At 40.4% G+C, this 21,253-nt stretch overlaps 1 protein-coding gene across 4 annotated transcripts in view; it reads left to right on the plus strand.

Annotated features, from left to right (window-relative positions):
* Nucleotides 1–11,090, plus strand: part of LOC121323555 (interleukin-1 receptor accessory protein-like) — a 14,987-nt gene extending 3,897 nt beyond the window's left edge. For 3 of the 4 annotated variants that reach the window (XM_041264675.1, XM_041264676.1, XM_041264677.1), the window contains 9 exons: nt 2,044–2,314; nt 2,770–2,959; nt 3,411–3,576; nt 3,898–3,969; nt 4,339–4,468; nt 5,105–5,253; nt 5,819–5,962; nt 9,684–9,827; nt 10,234–11,085. In XM_041264675.1, the coding sequence (XP_041120609.1) occupies nt 2,044–2,314; nt 2,770–2,959; nt 3,411–3,576; nt 3,898–3,969; nt 4,339–4,468; nt 5,105–5,253; nt 5,819–5,962; nt 9,684–9,827; nt 10,234–10,571 (1,604 nt within the window). In that variant the 3' untranslated portion in view covers nt 10,572–11,085. Of the gene's footprint in view, nt 1–2,043; nt 2,315–2,769; nt 2,960–3,410; nt 3,577–3,897; nt 3,970–4,338; nt 4,469–5,104; nt 5,254–5,818; nt 5,963–9,683; nt 9,828–10,233 lie in introns of all 4 variants that reach the window. The other variant, XM_041264678.1, reaches the window with a different exon arrangement.
* Nucleotides 11,091–21,253: the final 10,163 nt, after the last annotated feature.

Raw genomic sequence — 21,253 nt, forward strand, 5'->3', positions numbered from 1 at the left:
ACTTGGGTTCCACATTACTATGCCTATCTGCAGAGCCAGCTGCAATTTTTTCATAAAAGAGAATTTTAGTTTGTATTGATATTTCCTTGGTTTGCGTTGGTGCCAGCTTTGTGGTTGAGCAGGTAGGTCTGTGTAAAATGTGTCTACTATTCAGAACAGATAGTAAATAGCATGTCAGGACGGTGTAGCTTTACAGTACATCTAGAAATTAAACTATAAATGTACCCGAAATGTACATCCTTTTAAATATGGTAAATCAAGAATTAAAATACCAAATATGTTCTATTTTAGGGTAAGATACAAAGGACTGTTTGTGCCTTTGAAGTTTCATAACTTTGACAAACGGACAACTGCAGTCGGCATTCATTTGGAGTGATATTGTGCACAGCCGCACACACACATGCAGCTAGAAACAGACCCTTTATAGATTACTAGAACTTGCAACCCCTGTAAAACAGACCATACTCTTCTGTGGAATAGTAGCTTTCCTATAGATATGCACATAAAGCTAAGGATATAAGACCCTTATTGCATAGCAGTTTTAGCTATTCCAAGTTTTACTAGGAGCTTGATTAGTCGGTGTATATAGGTAACAAGCTGAGCTGTGTCTTATTAAACTCATAGTAAAATGGGTCAGGTAACGCATCTTATCATGGTTGTTTTAAATAACAAAAAGGAACAATGGGGAGCATATAGGCTTGACAGTTCTTGAGTATGTGAATCAATGATAAATGACGATCTTGTCTTTGTACTTGAATAACTGTGCAGTGAGTTATCCGCTGTGTTAATTGAGCTGTTAATAACACTCCACTTCTGAACTGTCTCTTAATGAAGCTCAGCTAAGATTTCTATCAAGCAGTAAAATGAATTGGATTGGTCCCATAGTAAGGCCATTGGTTTTACTGCAGTTGTTAATGTAACCACTGTGCCCTGGCTTTTCCTGGCTTACTAAAACATGCATAGATTATACATGTGATCGTACAGGTGGTAAAGTAGCAATCTAACAGCCCCCTAAGGAGATTATAATATTATTTAATTTCATTACCTTTTAATATCCTATTACTATATGTTTGTTCTGCATCGTTCACAGCAAAAACACATCCTTTATAAACCACTGGGTCTACTTATGTGCTGCTGTATAAAAGACTTTCCATTCAGTAGCTAATTATTAAAGGGAGCAGCTTACAGTTGCACACTCCATTTTCAGAAGCAACACCCATGTTGCATAGCCTGGAGAATAAACAGAAACCTGAGCTTAAACAAATATGGAGAATGAGAACACACACAATGGGATGTGAAGCACGGAAGAAATTAAACATCTTGAAGATAAAACGTTAACCCACTACACTTACCAGTCATTCAAATCTAGAAAGCAGACTGCACATGAGCCAAGGAGACAGTAAATGGTTTCACTGTAGTAGTGATACTTAAAGGGTTACCAGCCACCATGCTCTCAAGGGAATGTGTGCAGAATAGAGTTTATCTATCACAATACTTATGTGCATCAAGCCACTTCTGAATGCAGTGCAAATCCCTGTCAGTGTTGCTTTTTTCTATTTAGAGGTTATAGATTTGTTTGCAAACCACTTTGGAGTCTCGTGGTAATTAGCAGTGACTGCTGGAACAATTTGCCTTGTCTGCTAGCAATTAAGTGAGCTGCAGGCACTTCATAAATCATGGCATGGGGGACCTGACACAAAGCTGCTTAGCCATATACCAGCAACCATGGCAGATGATTAATCTGCGATGAGTTAACTCAATGTAACCTTTTAGATGGCTGAATTCCACCTAACCTCAGGAATGAATTGTCAGGCCATCCAGTCCAGGCACTCTGTTCCGTTTACTTAGCGCCCTCACATGTGGGGGGGGGGGGGATTTATCACCAAGAATCATTCTGTCTCTGTCACAGTCATTCAAACAGGAAAAAAAACAATCATAAGAGCAGTAATACAGAATGAAAGCATAGAAAAGTAAAACCATTCCAATGTATGTGACCCTGGTCGCAGTCAGTTTTTACAGCAGTGCATCCTTCCTCTGACTCAGACAGCTGTTATGACTGGGGCACGGATGGGACCATGCAGGTGTATGAGGGGGAGGCCGGGAGGCTGAGGTGTCCGCTGTTTTCCAGCACTATGAAGTATAATTACAACACAGCTCAGGTGGCAGGACTCACTCTGGTCTGGTACTGGACCAGGCAGAACCAGGACCTGGAAGAGCCCATCGACTTTCATCACCGGATCAGCAAAGAAATGGACATGCTGTGGTTCCGGCCCGCTTCCCTAAACGACACCGGAGCCTACATCTGCATGCTGAGGTGAGTTCATTTGCTAAACATTGTGTCTCTAATTACTGTGTATTTACAGAGCAGTTACATAGTAAATACATGTGTTACTTATACATACTTACAATCTTATTATACATAGTTACAAAATACATAGTACTTAATGTGGAAATCTTTTTTCCATGATATATGTAAGTACACAATTGGATCAGAAAACAGTTAAGTTTAGAGTTAGGAATAGGGTTAGGATTAGGGTTATATCATGCAAAGAAAATGCACGTAAAAGTATATTGTTACAATGAACAATAACATTGGAATTATGTGTAAGTATGTATTTACTCAGAAACTGGTATGTAAATACACAGTGGTACCTTTCATTCTTTATTCATATTTCACAGCAAGAAATAAATAGCTCTGGTTCTTTGAGAATGCTAGTTTCTTACTAGCATTGCATTATTAATAAGTTTTGTCACGCTATTGCCTTTCAGAAACAACACTCACTGCTACAAGATGGCTGTTCCGCTGATTGTCCTTCAGAAGGATCCTGGCTCCTGTGTTAGCTCACACGTCCAGCTTGACATCATGAGGATCCCCCTGGAGAGGGATGAAGTGCTGTCCTGTCCCGATATTGAAGGGTATTACCCGGCACAAGAAAAGCCTCCGATCAGCTGGTACAAAGTAAGGAGCTTATCACACAGGAGGTCAACGGCACTCCCAGCATAGCACAGTGTAATCAAGCACAGTGCAAACATGGTAGTGTCCAAAGCATATTAATAAACATGGAAAACCAGGGTAAATGTATAGTATAACCATGGGAAAAGCAAAACTGCGGTGCAAAATCAGCTTATATATTTCCAACCATAGTCAAACGGTTATACCATCACAACATGGTTGAGCTTTCACTGTTGTTCATCCCAGTACTACGTTTAACTCAGTCTTTTATATAAACTTGCACACTTGTTCGGGACTGACATTAAAACTAGGCACAGTCAGACTGATTACAGGTGTCTTTCCCATCACCTACTGTACTGTGCAAGGTGTGAAGCCGCACCTAGAATGATAAGCTAAACATTATTAAACTGATAACTGGTTTGTTTTTGACCATCTACATTTTCTTTTGATCCTGTAGAATTGTCTAACAGTGGAGTCCTACAGTGAGAGGCAAGTCGTGTACAACAAAATATATTTTAACATAATGAGACTAACCTATGGTGGGAACTACACCTGCATTGTGACCTACACTGCAAATGGAACAGCTTCCACACTAACAAGGACCATAATCGTCAAGGCAGTAGGTAAGAGGTCACGTTTTTTATGATGCTTGAAATTGAATAATGTTACCTTTTTAGTGTTGTAGTCACTTACAGTTAAAATCTAATATCCCTGAAGTTTTTTGTTTTTTTTTCTATATTAGAATAATATATTCATGAAACTTTTCTTTACTATTAAGGCTTAACGAGCAAGGAGAAACACAATGATGGTTCATTTATTATTTTCAACCTCCAAAGAATTTAATTAGGCAGACCAATAAATGTTTTTTGGACAAAATCCTGACTTTAGGTTTGTTTTGTTGATGGTATAAGTTGACAGATTGATTTCCGTATTTCTTTTCCTAGGCTCGCCTGTTATGTCAATGAAACCTGCCATCCACAATCCTAACGACAAGCACAAAATTGTTGTGACACTGGGTAAAAAAAAAAAAAAAAAAAAATGACTTTTTTATTCTCTTTAACCTTGAAAGCTTGTCATGTGTTTGGCTTTAAATGACAGAGGAACGGGTTTTTACCGTTGTGTGACAGAGTGGTCCTTTAATTTGCACAACTGTGAGTGATAGAGCCCAGCTCCAGTTCACAACCCTTCCTCCCTATCCTATCATCCATGTACTGTAATCGGCAAATAACATCCTGTGACAACCAGTGACTTACAGTTGAGTAGATGTTAATGAGAAGTGACCACCTTAGTAATTGGAATTGGTTAAAAGAGTGGTGTAAAGGCAGCGTGTCGCCCCATTTCCTGCCATTAATACCTTGTTGGTTTGATGTTCTGTTCAATCCCAGGTGCCCTGACCAAGTTGACCTGCCAGGTGTTATTTAACTTTGTGATGAACTCCGAGACTGAGGTGTGGTGGACCATCGATGGGAAGAAAGAGGAAACCTTCACAGATCTGCGGGTTGAGATCTACACCAGGTCTGCGGGTGCCTTTAGAGTATGATGTGCATTATACAAGTAATACATAGAAGGTGAAGAGTCTGTTAGTGTATAAGAGAGCAATATATACAACGCCCCGCTGAGCTCAGACTGTGCAAAACAACAAGCTGAGCAGGTCACCAAACCACTTTGCAGCTTGGAACATGGTTTCAGGCCACTGCACTGCACAGCACACCAGGGGAGACTTGGGGTTTGATACAGCAAAGTTGACAAACTAGGTTTCCCGGTCTCCTGGAACCAGATTTTAAGCCATGGTTTCTGAAAACGTGGCTTTGTATTCTCTGAGCATAAGAGATGTTCTACAATTATTAACATAAATCTCAAAAATGAAGATCCTGTTAAGGTGTGCTACGCTTTGGATGATGAGATGTCACGTTTACAAATCTGTAAGTGGTGCATGGTTAATTTGTACAGATTGCAATCACACCTACAGTGACTCAGCATGTGCTTGCAGTTTTGTTGCTCTGCTTTGAATGTTTTGTAGCCAGGGACCGAATTGCTATGTATTATTTCCTAGCCGGTTTTGTGCTGTCACCAGGATCATCTTTGTTGTAGATTGGAAGCCGCGGCTAGGAGTGATTGTCTTTCAAATGCCTGTCTTGAATTTTGTTCCAGTGTTGAGTCTACTGAACTGGAGGATAAGGTGATAACAAAGACTCTGCAAATCAAGGAGTTCAACTTGCAGGATGTGAAGCGGAACTACACCTGCTTCGCACGAAACGCCATCGGAGAAGTGAGCAGCCAGGCCACCCTGAGCTTGACAAGTAAGGAATGCACATGAGTGGACTGAACCCCAGGGTTTGAGCTAGGATTTTCAAACATGCACAATTAGGATTGCTGCACTTTAATAGCTTTGCTGCTGTAGCTGCAAGTTGGTTAAAAAAAAAAAAAAATATATATATATATATATATATATATATATATATATATATATATATATATATATATATATATATATATATGTTCTTGTTAAATAAATAAATATATATATATTTATTTACAGTCTCCTGTTCTTGTTAAATAAATAAATTTGAAAACTTCAACCTAATGCTTCCAACCCAGAATATTTTATTTACTTCAAGTGCATTTGCAATGGTTTTGTTTTCTGTTCTGATATATGTGTTCAATTGGCTGAGGTTCCTGAGCAATTGCATTGCAAAGCAATATCCTTTTGTGTTGTACACATCAGCGGACAAGTGTTTGTTCATCCCAGCATGCTGATTGAACACTAAACCTCATTAGAATTGATTCAGTTTAAGATCTCTGTGTTGACTGCACTGGACAGTATTTTTGTACTGTGTAATACAGTATCCCTTTCCTGAATTGCAGCTCCCTTGCCCACAGTAGAACTGTCCTGTGGTTTTGGGGTCACCCTGTTACTCATGATCTCGGTCTTCATCGTCTGTTATGTGTACTGGCTGGAGCTGGTCCTGTTGTATCGAGCTCACTTTGGAACAGATGAAAGCGTAACAGGTAAGGTTGGTGCCAGCTAACTCTGTGTCACAGTCTCAGTATCATGCTGTGGAAAGAAACCTTGCTTCTTAACCATCCTTAAATCTACAAAGGTAGTGTCTTGTTTAAGAGTGTGGTGCCCTCTGCTGTTCCTTAATAGTCACTGCATATATATGTACAGCTCTGGAAAAAATTGAGACCCCACTGCAACATTATCAGTTTCTCTGGTTTTACTATTTATAGGTATGTGTTTGGATGAAATGAACATTTTTGTTTTATTCTATAAACTACTGACAACATTTCTTCCAAATTTCTAATAAAAATATTGTCATTTAGAACATTTATTTGCACAAAATGACAACTGGTCAAAATAACAAAAAAGATGCAGTGTTGTCAGACCTCGAATAATGCAAAGAAAATAAGTTCATATTCATTTTTAAACAACACAATACTAATGTTTTAACTTGAAGAGTTCAGAAATCAATATTTGGTGGAATAACCCTGATTTTCAAGCAGAGCTTTCATGCGTCTTGGCATGCTCTCCACCAGTCTTTCACATTGATGTTGGGTGACTTTATGCCACTCCTGGCGCAAAAATTCAAGCAGCTTGGCTTTGTTTGATGGCTTGTGACCATCCATCTTCCTCTTGATCACATTCCAGAGGTTTTCAATGGGGTTCAGGTCTGGAGATTGGGCTGGCCATGACAGGGTCTTGATCTGGTGGTCCTCCATCCACACCTTGATTGACCTGGCTGTGTGGCATGGAGCATTGTCCTGCTGGAAAAACCAATCCTCAGAGTTGGGGAACATTGTCAGAGCAGAAGGAAGCAAGTTTTCTTCCAGGACAACCTTGTACTTGGCTTGATTCATGCATCCTTCACAAAGACAAATCTGCCCGATTCCAGCCTTGCTGAAGCACCCCCAGATCATCACCGATCCTCCACCACATTTCACAGTGGGTGTGAGACATTGTGGCTTGTAGGCCTCTCCAGGTCTCCGTCTAACCATTAGACGACCAGGTGTTGGGCAAAGTTGAAAATTGGACTCATCAGAGAAGATGACCTTACTCCAGTCCTCTACGGTCCAATCCTTATGGTCTTTTGCAAACCTCAGCCTGGCTCTTCTTTGCTTCTCATTGATGAAGGGCTTTTTTCTAGCTTTGCACGACTTCAGCCCTGCCCCTAGGAGCCTGTTTCGAACTGTCCTCGTCATACACTTCACCATTCTTTTTGTAGGTCACTTGATGTCATCCTACAGTTGCTGAGTGACATTCGAATGAGTTGGCGGTCATCCCGGTCAGTGGAGAGTTGTTTTCGCCTTCTGCCGGTCTGTAGCTTTGTTGTCCTCAATGGGTGCTGCTTGACCTTGTTCTTATGAACCGCCGTCTTTGAAATTTTAAGGATGGAAGCAACCCGACGCTCACTGTATCCCTCTGCCAGTAAAGCCAGAATTGAACCCTTCTTTTCCTCACTCAAATCTTTCCTTTTCAACTCTTTGGGCATGGTCAGTAGTTATTTTTTGATTCCAATTACTTTTGAGGTACTACTAGCACTGTTTTGCCATCCAGCTGGTCCTATTGCAAGAGGATAATGATGACCACAGGAGTGGTTTTTGTACTTTTCCTCGTTAAATAAGATTTGGTTCAGGTGATCCCCTAATCAGTACCTCATTCAGTAGAATGAGGTGTGTCTGTGTTAGAATTCAACAGACACTGGAATGGAATGGCTGCCGTACATGTAGAGATGCTGATTTAAGAAAAATTTGCAGTGGTCTGAATTTTTTCCAGAGCTGTATATACAGTGGCTCTCAAAAGTATTCAGCCCCTTGGACTTTTCCACATTTTATTGTTACAACATGGAATCAAAATGGATTTAATTAGGAGTTTTTGCCACTGATCAACACAAAAAGTCCATAATGTCAGTGAAAAATAAAATCTACAAATTGTAGGGGGGCAATAACTTTTTCACACCTGAAGATTGCATGTTTGATTACCTTGCACACCAAACAAATGAAGGAAGCATCGAACTTTGGTGTCATTTTTTCTCTTGGAATCCCTCTGTATACTACAACAACCCACAAAAAGATCTGACCAAATTCAATGTGAAAAATGTGCAAAAAATCAGACAGGGAGCAAATACATTTTCACGGTACTATATATATGTGCCATGAAAAAGTGTTCGCCCCCTTGGACTTCTCCACATTTTATTGTGTTACTACATGGAATCAAAATTAATTTAATTAGGTCCATAATGTCAAAGTGAAACATTCAATCTACTAATTGTTCTAAATTACAAATACAAAACAAAAAATAATTGATTGCATAAGTATTTGCCCCTTTTGAGTCTATTTGGTTGAGGCATCTTTGGCAGCAATTGCAGCCGTGAGTCTATTTGGATAAGTCTACCAGCTTTGCACATCTGGACACTACAATTTTTGCCCATTCTTCTTTGCAAAATTGCTCAAGCTCCGTCAAGTTGGATGGGGACCTTTTAGTGAACAGCAATTTTCGACTCTTTCCACATATTCTAAATTGGATTGAGGTCCAGGCTTTGACTGGGCCACTCCAGGACATTGACCTTTTTGTTTTTAAGCCACTCCATTGTGGCTTTGGCTGTATGTTTGGGGTCATTGTTCTGCTGGAAGATGAATCTTCTCCCAAGTCCCAGGTCTCTTGCAGACTTCAGCAGGTTTTCCTCCAGGATTTCTGTGTACTTTGCTGCATCCATTTTGCCCTCTATCTTCACTAGCTTTCCAGGCCCTGATGCAGAGAAGCATCCCCATAGCATGATCCTGCTACTGCCATGCTTCATGGTAGGGATGTTCTTCTCAGGATGATGTGTGGTGTTAGGCTTGCACCAAACATAACGCTTAGCATTGAGGCCAAAAAGCTCTATTTTGGTCTCGTCAGACCACAGAATCTTCTTCCACTTGGTCTCAGTGTCTCCCACATGCCTTCTGGCAAACTCTAGCCGAGATCTGATGTGAGTTTTTTTTCAACAATGGCTTTCTTTTTGCCAATCTCCCATAAAGGGTAGTTTTGTGAAGCACCCAGGCTATTGTTGCCGTATGCACAATGTCTCTCAGCTCAGCTGTGGAAGACTATAACTCCTTTAGAGTTGCCATACCTCTTGGTGGCCTCCCTGACTAGTGCCCTTCTTGCCCGGATACTCAGTTTTTGAGGACTGCCTGTTCTAGACAGATCCACTGTTGTGCCATATTCTTTCCATTTCTTAATCGTGGACTTTACTGTGCTCCGGGGGATATTCAATGCCCTGGAAATGCTTATATCCTACCCCTGATTGGTGCTTTTGAAGAACCTTATTCCGAATTTGCTTTGAATGTTTCTTTGTCTTTATGATGTAGTTTTTGTTAGGAAATGTACTAACCAATTGTGAGACCTCCCAGAGACGGGTGTATTTAACCTGAAATCATGTGAAACACCTTAATTGCACACAATTTGATTTTATTTTTCACTTTGACATTATGGACTTTTTTGTGTTGATCAGTGGCAAAAACTCCTAATTAAATCAATTTTGATTCCATGTTGTAACACAATAAAATGTGGAAAAGTCCAAAGGGGGGGGGCAAATACTTTTGAGAGCCACTGTATGTGAACAGAGCCCATGGTGTGGTGTTCATGAAACCCTTTGTTGTAATTGCTGTATTCTTCTCTGGAAAGATGCCTTGGCCCCAGGTGTATAACACATCTGTGTTTCTCAGTTGTCTTGCTTCTCATTGGCAGATGGAAAGGAGTATGATATCTATATTTCTTACGCACGGAACGCAGATGAGGAGGAGTTTGTTCTGCTCACTCTCCGCTCCGTTCTGGAAAATGAGTTTGGCTACAAAGTGTGCATCTTTGACAGGGACAGTCTACCTGGGGGCAGTAAGTACTCGGTACTTCCCCTTTGTATTGATGATGCAATGGCAAACATTATTAGCATCTCTTAATTTTTTTTTTATAGTTTGAGTTATTAAATGATGCAATGTTGAAATGTTAATTTTCATTCTGAGATTTCATTTAATGCCACACATGCTTTCAGAACAATATTGATAACCCTCCAGGTGTACTCCTTAGTTACTGGAAGGCAAGCAAGAGGGAAAACAAAGACTATCACAAAAAAAAAATCATTTAAACAGCAATTTCAAAAACATGCTGATGCTTCATGCTCTTTAACGATAGTCCGACACACAAAACCACAGTTTGAGAGCAGGATCCTTGCTTCCTTGCAGCAGTTCCTGTGGCTGAAAGCATGAAACAAACCCTAACTTTTCAATGCTTTGTTCCTCAGCCGTCACAGACGAGACTCTGAGCTTCATCCGGAGAAGCAGGCGCCTCATTGTTGTCTTGAGCCCCAATTACCTCCTCCAGGGAAGCCAGACTCTTCTGGAGCTCAAGGCTGGGCTCTCTGACATGACCCTGTCTAGCAGCATGCGAGTCATACTGGTTCAGTTCAAACCAGTGAAAGCTGCCGGCCAGGTGAAGGAGCTGAAGCGCGCCCGGGCAGCGCTGACAGTTATTAAGTGGAAGGGGGAGAAGTCCACTGACCTCCACTGCAGGTTCTGGAAGCAGCTCCATGTAGCACTCCCGGTGAAGAGAAAGCTCACCTCAGAAACTACCACTCGGTAAAGGTTCTGCCTTGAAGCTCAAAGGGCGCATGTCAATGTAAAACTGGGGAATTTTTTTTTTTTTTTTGTTTGTTTGCTTTGTTAACAATTGGTTTTAAAGACTGCAGTGTGGAACGTGTTTATCTTGTGTTAAGTCCACCCACTGCAGAGCTAGAAAGCTTAGCAGATGGAGGCAGAGTGATGGATAGCACTTATCTGTGGCTACACAATGGGCCTTAGGAGGGCGCTATAGACCACAACACTGAAGAGGTAGGACCATTTTCTCATGGAAACTCATTTTTCTCATGAAGGGCTGCTGTTAAGATCAGCATTTCTTTTAAATGCCACTTTAATTTTCATCTAGTTGTATTTTTATGTCTGTTAGGTATAATATATGTATATTTAAATGCATGTGAAGACTTGTTTATGATTTCAGCATATTGAACGTGATTCATTTGTCAACTTTTCTGTTGAAATTTACTGCATATTGGTTACATGTTTTTTTTTTTTTTTTTTTTTGCATATTTTGTATCTTATTTTTCATTTTACAATTTTATGGGAGAATAAAGAATTGTTATAATTTTAACCTGCTTTTTTCATTTTCTTTCTCTGTTTTTGTGTTGTTATTATTTTGATCCATTTCCACGTACTACGAGGTCGGTAGGGACTTTGCCTACAGAATGTTAAAGAGAGTAGTTTCAGTTAATAGTTAGCATGTCAGGTTTCCATATAGAGTGTACTACACTTTCTCACTGAGGCATTACATACTGTGGAAATCTCTGTGTACTACAAATGGATAAAACCAACCAGGGATATTCTGCACACAAAATGAGTTTTCCCAGTCTCTTAACCCTAGCTGTGATCTTTAGAACCCACACATGCTCATGTTCTCATCCCAATATGCATTGACCTGATTGAAAAAGCAGGGAACTCTGAATGCTTTCTCGTTTGCTTGTCTCTCTAGATGCGGCAGAGGCAGTGTTGAGGTTTATTCAGAACAACCGCAGACTGATGGTCATCCGGAGTCCAGATCACGTGAATGAAAAGAGCATCAGCATGCTGGAGTTCAGACTCCGGGTTCTTTGCCAAAACACAGATGACACCAAGATCATCATCAATTACAAACCCGCCAGCTCCCCCTGCGTGGAAAGGAGGGGGGCAGAAAACGAGGCCGAGCTTCGCCTCGAAGCCTGCACAGAGCTGTTGCACCAAACCCAGAACAGGAGCCTCTCCTTGCATGTCCTGCACGGTTTGTGTGACCTACCTGCCCAATGAGAAAATGGTGCATTGTCTGAGCTGGCCGGGGTGGCAGAGCCACCTCTCCAGAACCAAGAGCTATGGCACTGAAATCAGCTGGACTCACGTGAGACCTAAACTAGACCTCTAGCAACACAGGGCCCCAGCTCACAGACCTGCTCACCGCTGCTTCCCTGCCTGCCTCATCCAATCAAAGAGGCAGCTGTGTTCTTTAGTAGGTACACAGAAACAGCCTTTGAAGGACAAATCTGCAATATATTCTATTTTTATTGTTTAAAATAAAAATTGTTGTTGGAAACTAGTATGAATTTAGGAGGAATGGGCACTTTCACTTTTTGTTTTAAAGGAAATCCTTTGGATTTAGGTGCATCTAGGCATGTTTCATAAGGACTATCACTGATGTACAATGCCAGCCATGGCTGCTATTTGCAGCAGCTCTAGCTCAGCATATACCGGTACAGGGTACTAATTGATAAAATAAAGGTTTATCAGTTATTGAAATAGAACACAAAATGGGATTTGTTGCAGAGCTGTTTGGTTGTAGGGATTCACAAAGTAAAACTAGAACCACCTACTGGATATTTAACACATTACAACAAACGGAACAACGTCTTCCAAACCCTGTTCAGGTAATCAGACTGAACTGTGTTAATAGAGGGTTGATTGGCTGCAGAAGAGGACACTTGCACCTGTACTTTGAGTGTCAGGAATGCAGAAACAGACACAGCTGCTTGTATAAGGGAACATATTAATACAATGAGAACATTGTGCATTCCAGCATTAATACAAACATGATCAGTTAATTTGCAATGAATGAAATATTGCATATGTTTTAACAGACTTAAGCAATTTTTTTATGTCTTATACAAAATGTACAGTGTAAAGCCATGGTAAACCATGAAAACTCACGTGTCCCTCTTTCACCAAGGACACATAATAAAACTGTGACGCAAACATTCATACTTTATTATTATTATTATTATTAGTAGTGGTAGTAGCAGTGGTAGTAGTCACATTTATTAGTGCTTGACCGCTGGGGACACATTCAGATTTTGAATTTGCACTGGCAGGTCAAGAATTCCACATTCCACTTTAAAGGGTCTGTACAAATTGAAACTAGATACAGAACGGACAGCCACAATCAGCCAGGCATGTCTGCGGCGAGTGGATCAATGTCTGGACAGGTTCTGTACCCGTGTGAAGGGGTTTCAGTACCAATACCACAGAGAGATACACTCCATACCAAGGGTAATGGAAAGTGTGGAATGTGCATTGTAATGCTGCTTGCTATTGATTCAGTCATTTTTTTAATGCATTCTAGATTTTTAATTACAGTGGAAAGTACTTCCTTCTAAATACGTGTTTATTTCTTCAATTGTTCTCCTGGGTATTACTTACGGGTTCTGGTGAAGAGGTCTCAGACAGATTACCTCGGATTGAAAACCGGTTTGAAGACCAGTAATCTACTTAATGGCAAATACTTGGCTTCATGTGGGTCACTGAGACAGGACGTGGCAGCTATAATCTCTACTCCCTCTCATTTTGTATACAGAATTTACATTTACTATAGTCAATAGTCACAGTTGCAGAAGAGCAAAAAATACAATTTGAAACCACTTTTCAACCAGTCGATTGAAATAGTTTGTGCACGTGGTAAAAGAGAGGTCAGTGCAGAACAGCCCACACAATCGGACCTGTGCAGTGGATTCCAGAGTGTTTTATTAGGGCTTTGTTGTACTGAAACGTTTTGTTTTAATTCCAGTTTGTGTATGCTGCATTTAGAATGCTGTGCAGTGTCATAGGCATGCTTAGCAAACAACAAACAGTTTGCATCTAATAATTGGCAGTTTTTTTTGTTATGTCCTCCAGACCACTTCTCTTATGTTTACACAAAGCAGCCAGTTCTACAGCCTGTAATTTTGCAAGTGTCCTTTTGAACTGTGATGGAATGTTAAGCAGGACTCACCTGTTGACAGGTGGGCAGGTTCAATAGCCCCCACACAGCAGGCAGGTGACTTTGAGCCAATGCAGTGTACATTGGCAATGGAAACAGAATCCGGGCGTGGTTGGAATTCACTTGTATGAATCCTAGCACAAGTGCCTCAGAAAAGGAAAAAGAAAAAGCCATGAAAACAATGATACAAGGAAGACCTCAGCACAGCACCTGACAATGTGTACAGATGGTGCTGGCCTACTTATTAATAACCGTCACTGTTAATCAACCTGATCTGTTTGTGTTGTGTTTCACTGGTATTACAAACCTGGCAAAGCCTTGATTTTATACCAATTACTGTACCTTGCTACAAAAGCTGGTGTCGCAGGGTTAGAGTGGATTTGCAATGCACTAGTTTTCAATGAAACTTTGATTTATATGGCACTTGTAAAGTGTTAACCAGCTGAATCACATCTGCAATGTGCATGTGTCACTTTCATTAACAAACCCAAAATATGACAGCACCTGGAAGAGACACAAAAATAGGTTAGCTTCAATAATGCCCTATGTTGCATATTACACAAACACAGAAGAAATTGACCAGAAGTGGTCAAAACTTACCAGAAACCAGTTGGTGAAGATGCCAGTTTTCAAACGTGTTCTTAAATAAAAAATACACCATCTTGACAACGTAACCCATTCAGTGCCATTGTCCTCATCTGAAGACAGGCTACTTAGTCATTTTTGGAGCATTTTTTTTTAACTGGCCTCTACCTGTTATTTTAATTTTCTCTTTAACGGCAGTGTTATAATAACGTCCTCTAATTATGTTAACTGAAAAAGTTAAGCCTAAATGTAATGTGTCATATTACATAAATACAGTTTTTTTTTTTTTTTTCAAAAATAATTTGGTTAACGCAAAAAACGCGTTAGCAGGACCGTCTCTTGTATAGCGCACGTTTCTACACAAACCTCATTATTCTGGGCTACTGGTTTTATCATTGTTATATTACACAATGTTTAAAGTGCTTTTCTTTTACATTGCCATTCATTTCATAATGTCTTGACATGAGGTGCCACAGGCACAGCCCGTTCACACGTAGTTTAAACGGACTCCCTTTGTTCATCTCACCGACGGTTTGAACCCTGTCACGCCTTGCAGATATTTTAGTTTCGATGAGTAATGATAACCTTCTGGACATTTAATCTGATAACTTCACCTTGCTTATCCAGTGAGGAGATCTTCAAACCTTAGATAAAGTGTATGCCGATAGAAAACTAAATATTAATCAAGCGGAATAAACAGAAGCAGTGGGCACACGTATTGTACATATACTGCCTGAGGGTGCGTTTGGATAGTTCCTTCACAGTTCAGATAAACATATCGAGTCCCATTCATAACGCGGAATTGTTTTTTTTTACAAGCCTGTACAACAAAATATCGGTGCGCTTAAAACCGGTGGTTATTTGTATTTACTTATTCATAACTCATGTCTATTTCTGCAGGCTCTTAAGCGTGTTCCAAATTTTAGACGCACACAAACCCAAATACAACAGATAGTATTGTTTAGCAAGGGTAGGTGAGCTTGATAAGTTTAGTCTTGTTTTTTACTCTTTCAGACACATTTATGCAGGGCTAAAAACACATACACAGACATTTCTTTTTTTCTAGTAATTTTAATAATAACTTTAAATTTATTTTTTTTTTTTTTTTTTTTTTTTTTTAAACATTTAATAGTACTAACCCTTCGTCAGCGGCAATGAAGTCCATACGCCACTTTGCCTTTGAAGTTGACCATGTAGACCCTGCTCAGAACTGAACCATGTAGACCCTGCTGAGAACTGAACCATGTAGACCCTGCAGTGAACTGAACCATGTAGACCCTGTTCACAACTGAACCATGTAGACCCTGCTCAGAACTAGGATCAGTATTAGGTCCTCTGCTATTCCTAATCTACATTAATCATTTAGATTCTGGTATAGTAAGCAACCTTGTTAAATTTGCAGACTGACACAAATGTAGGAGGAGTGAACAAACACTGTTGCAGCAGCAAAGGTCATTCAAAATGATCTAGTACAAGATTCAGAGAACTGGGCAGACACATGGCAAATGACATTTAATAGAGAAAAGTGTAAGGTACTGCACGCAGGAAATAAAAATGTACATTATAAATATCATATGGGAGATATTGAAATTGGAGAAGGAATCTATGAAAAAGACCTAGGAGTTTTTGTTGACTCAGAAATGTCTTCATCTAGACAATGTGGGGAAGCTATAAAAAACTGAAACAAGAGACTCGGATACATTGTGAAAAGTGTTGAATTTAAATCAAGGGAAGTAATGTTAAAACTGTACAATGCACTTGTAAGACCTCATCTTGAATATTGTGTGAACAGTTCTGGTCACCTCGCTAGAAAAAAGATATTGCTGCTCTAGAAAGAGTGCAAAGAAGAGCGACCAGAATTATTCCGGGCTTAAAAGGCATGTCATATGCAGACAGGCTAAAAGAATTGAATCTGTTCAGTCTTGAACAAAGAAGACTACGTGGTCGACCTAATTCAAGCATTCAAAATTCTAAAAGGTATTGACAGTGTCGACCCAAGGGACCTTTTAGACCCTGAAAACTGAAACAAGGACCAGGGGTCACAAATGGAGTTTAGAAAAAGGGGCATTCAGAACAGAAAATAGGAACCATGTTTTTTACACAGAGAATTGTGAGGGTCTGGAATCAACTCCCCAGTAATGTTGTTGAAGCTGACACCCTGGGATCCTTCAAGAAGCTGCTTGATGAGACCCTGCTGAGATCAATAAGCTACTAACAACCAAACGAGAACAAGATGGGCCGAATGGCCTCCTCTCGTTTGTAAACTTTCTTATGACCTTCTTGTTCAGAACTGAACCTGGCTTCTGTAGACCCTGCTCAGAACTGAACCCCTGCTGAGAACTGTACCACGTAGACCCTGCTCAGAACTGAACCCCTGCTGAGAACTGAACCATGTAGATCCTGCAGAGAACTGATGTACCCCTGCAGAGAACTGAACCATGTAGACCCTGCTCAGAACTGAACCCCTGCTGAGAACTGAACCATGTAGACCCTGCTCAGAACTGAACCCCTGCTGAGAACTGAACCATGTAGACCCTGCTCAGAACTGAACCATGTAGACCCTGCAGAGAACTGAACCATGTAGACCCTGCTCAGAACTGAACCCCTGCTGAGAACTGAACTATGTAGACCCTGCTGAGAACTGAATCATGTAGACCCTGCTGAGAACTGAACCATGTAGACCCTGCAGAGAACTGAACCCCTGCAGAGAACTGAACCACGTAGACCCTGCTCAGAACTGAACCCCTGCTGAGAACTGAACCGTGTAGACCTTGCCTCCACCTGTATAATCACTTCATAGCATTGTAAAGAGTGGGATTCAGATTTAAAGTAGGTTTCAAAGACAAGGAAATGCACATAAAAAACCCCACAAAAAAATCACCCACCAAAAATGATGAAGTGAGTGACAATACTGCAATCGAAGTTCCACCCTTAAAACGGTTCTCTATGGCTTCTGCATGCCCCACAAGTGTAACGAGTGCTGCAGCTGCAGTTGGGTAATCTTGATGATACAGCTTAGAGAGAGCTGACCGGGGTCAGAGCGGGCACATGTCTGAGCGACAGCTAGCACTTCACACTCCCAAAGAGAGCTCTGCAGCTACAGTAAGAGCAGCAGTGTTGAAAACCTGCCCCTTTAACATGTCAGTGTGTGTTAGTGTAGAGTTTGAATTCTCTATTGTTAAAATCCATGTGCAGCCTATATTAAGAGAATCATTTCCTCATGCTGACTTGGTTTCAATGTCCCCGATACTTACCTTGGTTTAAAAAAAATACACCAAATCAATACAAGCTATTGGTGAGAAATAATTCAGCAGTGGAACTGGCTCTACTGGTGTATTTGTTACTTTGTATTTAGTTGTCCAGCATAACATATTATTTTATGCAGAGTTCTAGTTAAATCCCATATTCACACACATCTACCTAGGAGGGCCATGGAGGGCCGGTGTCCCTCCTGGTTTTTGTTCTAACTGTACGCTAAATCAATTAATTTGACTAATTAAGCTTCTCTAATAAGCACTGATTTGGTCCAACAGCACAGGCTGCCAATACATTGCTCTTTTGGAGCTCCTTCAGATGGTAATAATGTGTCCTGTCCTGTCTATTCCTGGAACAATGGGAGGCCTGTTTAACCACATTCTTGAGAACAGTTGAGTAACACGCGAGCAGCACCTTCCTCTTCAACCCATAATTTGCCGTTTATCACTGTATCTCAGGTGCTGTAATCTGATCTGTAAACTCCTCTTCGTTCGTGAAGATTGCACATGTAGAATTACCTGTAATTAATAAACCAAATCTCCCTGGTGGAGGAATAGACTGCAGCAATCTCCCTGGCAGGATGGTTGACCCTGCTTTTCACAACTAGTGCATTCACATTACCATCTCACTCACTGCAGGAAACTAATGCAAACCCCATTCCAATGTCAGCTGCCTCACTCATATGGATTAAAAACCAAAGGAAATATTATTATCTGCACATCATTTAGTTCTGAAAGAAACTTTCTTGTACCTGTTCAACTTCACATGGAAGAATGACACTGACCTTTTGCTTATCTCAGGGTCATACAGGTGGATTTACATGAAATGGCAGGTACTGCATAAAGCGTTGCTGATGTCACAGGAGTGTCACCTGAGTGGTTGAAAGGACCAGTTCACTCGGCAGCCACAAGGGGGAGTAGATCATACACTTGGCAGGATGTTAACAGATCAGCAAGGAAGGCAGATAAACCCTGTAATTCTAGTCACAGAAGAGTTTAAAAAAGTCAACAGCACTCATGACTGAGACAAAAAACGAAGACAAGAACTCACCAGTTAAGAAACTACGTTGAGAATTTAGAGTGCTGCCCTTATGGTCTTAAACTACAGTTTTGCTTTGAGACAAGTGCACTGAATGCTTAAAAGATGTAGTTTATGTCCATTCATTCATCAGTCTGTATGTAACACTTCATTCCTAATTATTATTCTTTACTATACTGTGCTGCCTATGTAGTCTATGTTCATCACCTTATTCATTACAGTGATCGCTCTAGTTTTACAGTTACAGCGTTGCGAGGCATGTTAGTGACTTACTTGTTTTATTATGTAGATATGAATTTTCCAGGGGCACACCCTTAAAAAGTGTTCCCTAGTAAAAACACAGCAAAGTGTAATAAGCATAGTGAAAGCATGGTAAAACATAGGTAAGCTTTGTAAATCATAGAGAGGTACAGTATGGTGAAGCATATTAAAAAACATGGCAAACCACTATTGTAATATTGTAAATGCACAGTATAAATATAGGAAAAGCATGGGCATGCTGAAAAGATATTGTGCAAATTTAAAGGGTAAACTTTTATAAGAGGAGACAGACAGACACACAAACACACACATAGACCAACGCATCTTGGAGCATGTCCTGCATGGCTGTGGAGAGCTTGCACTGACTCTGATTAAATAGTAGATTTTCAGGGCTGGCAGGTGCAATGATGTTCATTGTTTGCATATCTAGCAGGGACAGGTGCACAGAATGAAGGAATGCAGGAAATCAAAGTCCATGTTTGCAAGCAGCAGTGTTATCAGCTTTTATAGAATAATAGGGGGTTGAAATTGTGACTGACAACACGCTTCCCTGGTCATAAAAATCAGATGTTTTGAAGCATATAAAGAGAGTGTTGGCTACATGCTAAATAAAATAAAGAAAAAAAAACATGCTATGGCTGTTATATTAGATTTATCTTACCCAGTTTGTACCAAAATAAATGTCTGTGCAGTGATAAAATAGTTGGTGTGCATTGTGACCAGGTCATGTTCAGGTAAGTACTGCCTAATATTTAGGTCTTTTTTTCGAATGTCGATCACTAATTCTTAAAGTTAAAGGTCAGTGCTTTGTATATTCAGACTCAGTAATTGCCTGGGCAGTAGAGTTTCAACCCTCTAAATAAAGATAGAGATCACCAGCCTGAAGCCAAATTCATTAGTTAGAACTCAATGCTGTCAAAACGTTCTCTGACACGGGGCTAACAACTTTTTTTTTTAAATACTCTCTTTAACTGTATTGTTATGATAACTTACTTGAATTTTGTTAATTTCAAAAGTTACGTCTAAATGTACTGTTAATTCAACAAATATAGCCCTTTAGATTCTTTTATGATTCGTCAATATATAATAAGAAACTGAAGCCTAAAAAGGATGCATTTATTGGTGTTTTTCTACTCACAATGATGACAAAGCTCAGTTTTCAGACTGACACAGACAGAGGCGTTCAGAGACAGACAGACAGACAGACACGGACTGACACAGATAGACAGACAGACACAGACACAGACACAGACATGTAGAGACAGACAGACAGACAGACACACAAGCAGACAGACATAGACAGACAGACAAACACAAACACAGACAGACAGACAGACAGACAGACACGGACTGACACAGATAGACAGACAGACTGACACAGACAGACAGATAGAGACAGACTGACACAGACAGACAGACAGATGGACAGACAGGCACAGACAGACAGACAGATAGGCAGACAGACAGACACACACAGACAGTTAGACAGATGAACAGACAGGCAGACAGATGGAAAGACAAACACAGACCCCGTTCACACTTACAGTCGGCCTTGGGCTGTCTCTGGGCATACTCAAAATTTTCGTTCACAGTAGAGGTTTTAGGGGGCATAAGTGCGTTCACATATGTGGCTGAAAAGGAAGCCAAAATTGTGCATAAGATACAATAAAGGCGTGTGTTGACAGTGCAGTCGGTTACTGTGGAAAGAAGCGATCATGTTGGATCATGCGTAAAGGCAGCAAACAAGGACGTGTACATTACATTAGTCACAACACAGATTTTTATATTAATGGTGACTGAATATGCAACGTTGTATGCATTATTTATCAATATTGAGATTTACAATATTAGCTACAATCTGAAATGTGTGTGTGTGTGTGTGTGTGCGCAAGTTTTATCATTTTAACGAAAGCTGTACAATGAAGAAATACTTACCATTCATGACTGACCCAGCATCATCATCGTCAAAAGTGTCGGTGTATTCAGTGCATTCCCCATTGCTATTTAACGGGCAGGAGATCGCCATAGCTTCCATAAAATCCAAGATCCGTGGTGGGTTTGTTTCTGGCCTGTTGCTCAGTATTTCCGAGAGTTCTCGGACAAACTTGCAGATTTTCACCAGAGATAACACAGACATAAAGGAGATAGCTGCTTCTGCATCCAGCGCTCAAAGAATATCAACGACATTTTCAGAGCTTTTTGGAGATGTTATAGTAATAAAATTATGACTCGGATCACATTATTGAGGAGTTTGGTGATAAAACGAGTGATCAGGAGAGTATCTACGTCTATAAAGAGGTATGTGAAACATACAGCGAACAAGGGATGGGGATTCCCATTGAAGATTCCCTTGA

Source organism: Polyodon spathula, chromosome 11, assembly GCF_017654505.1.
Source record: "Polyodon spathula isolate WHYD16114869_AA chromosome 11, ASM1765450v1, whole genome shotgun sequence".
NCBI classification, from domain to species: domain Eukaryota; kingdom Metazoa; phylum Chordata; class Actinopteri; order Acipenseriformes; family Polyodontidae; genus Polyodon; species Polyodon spathula.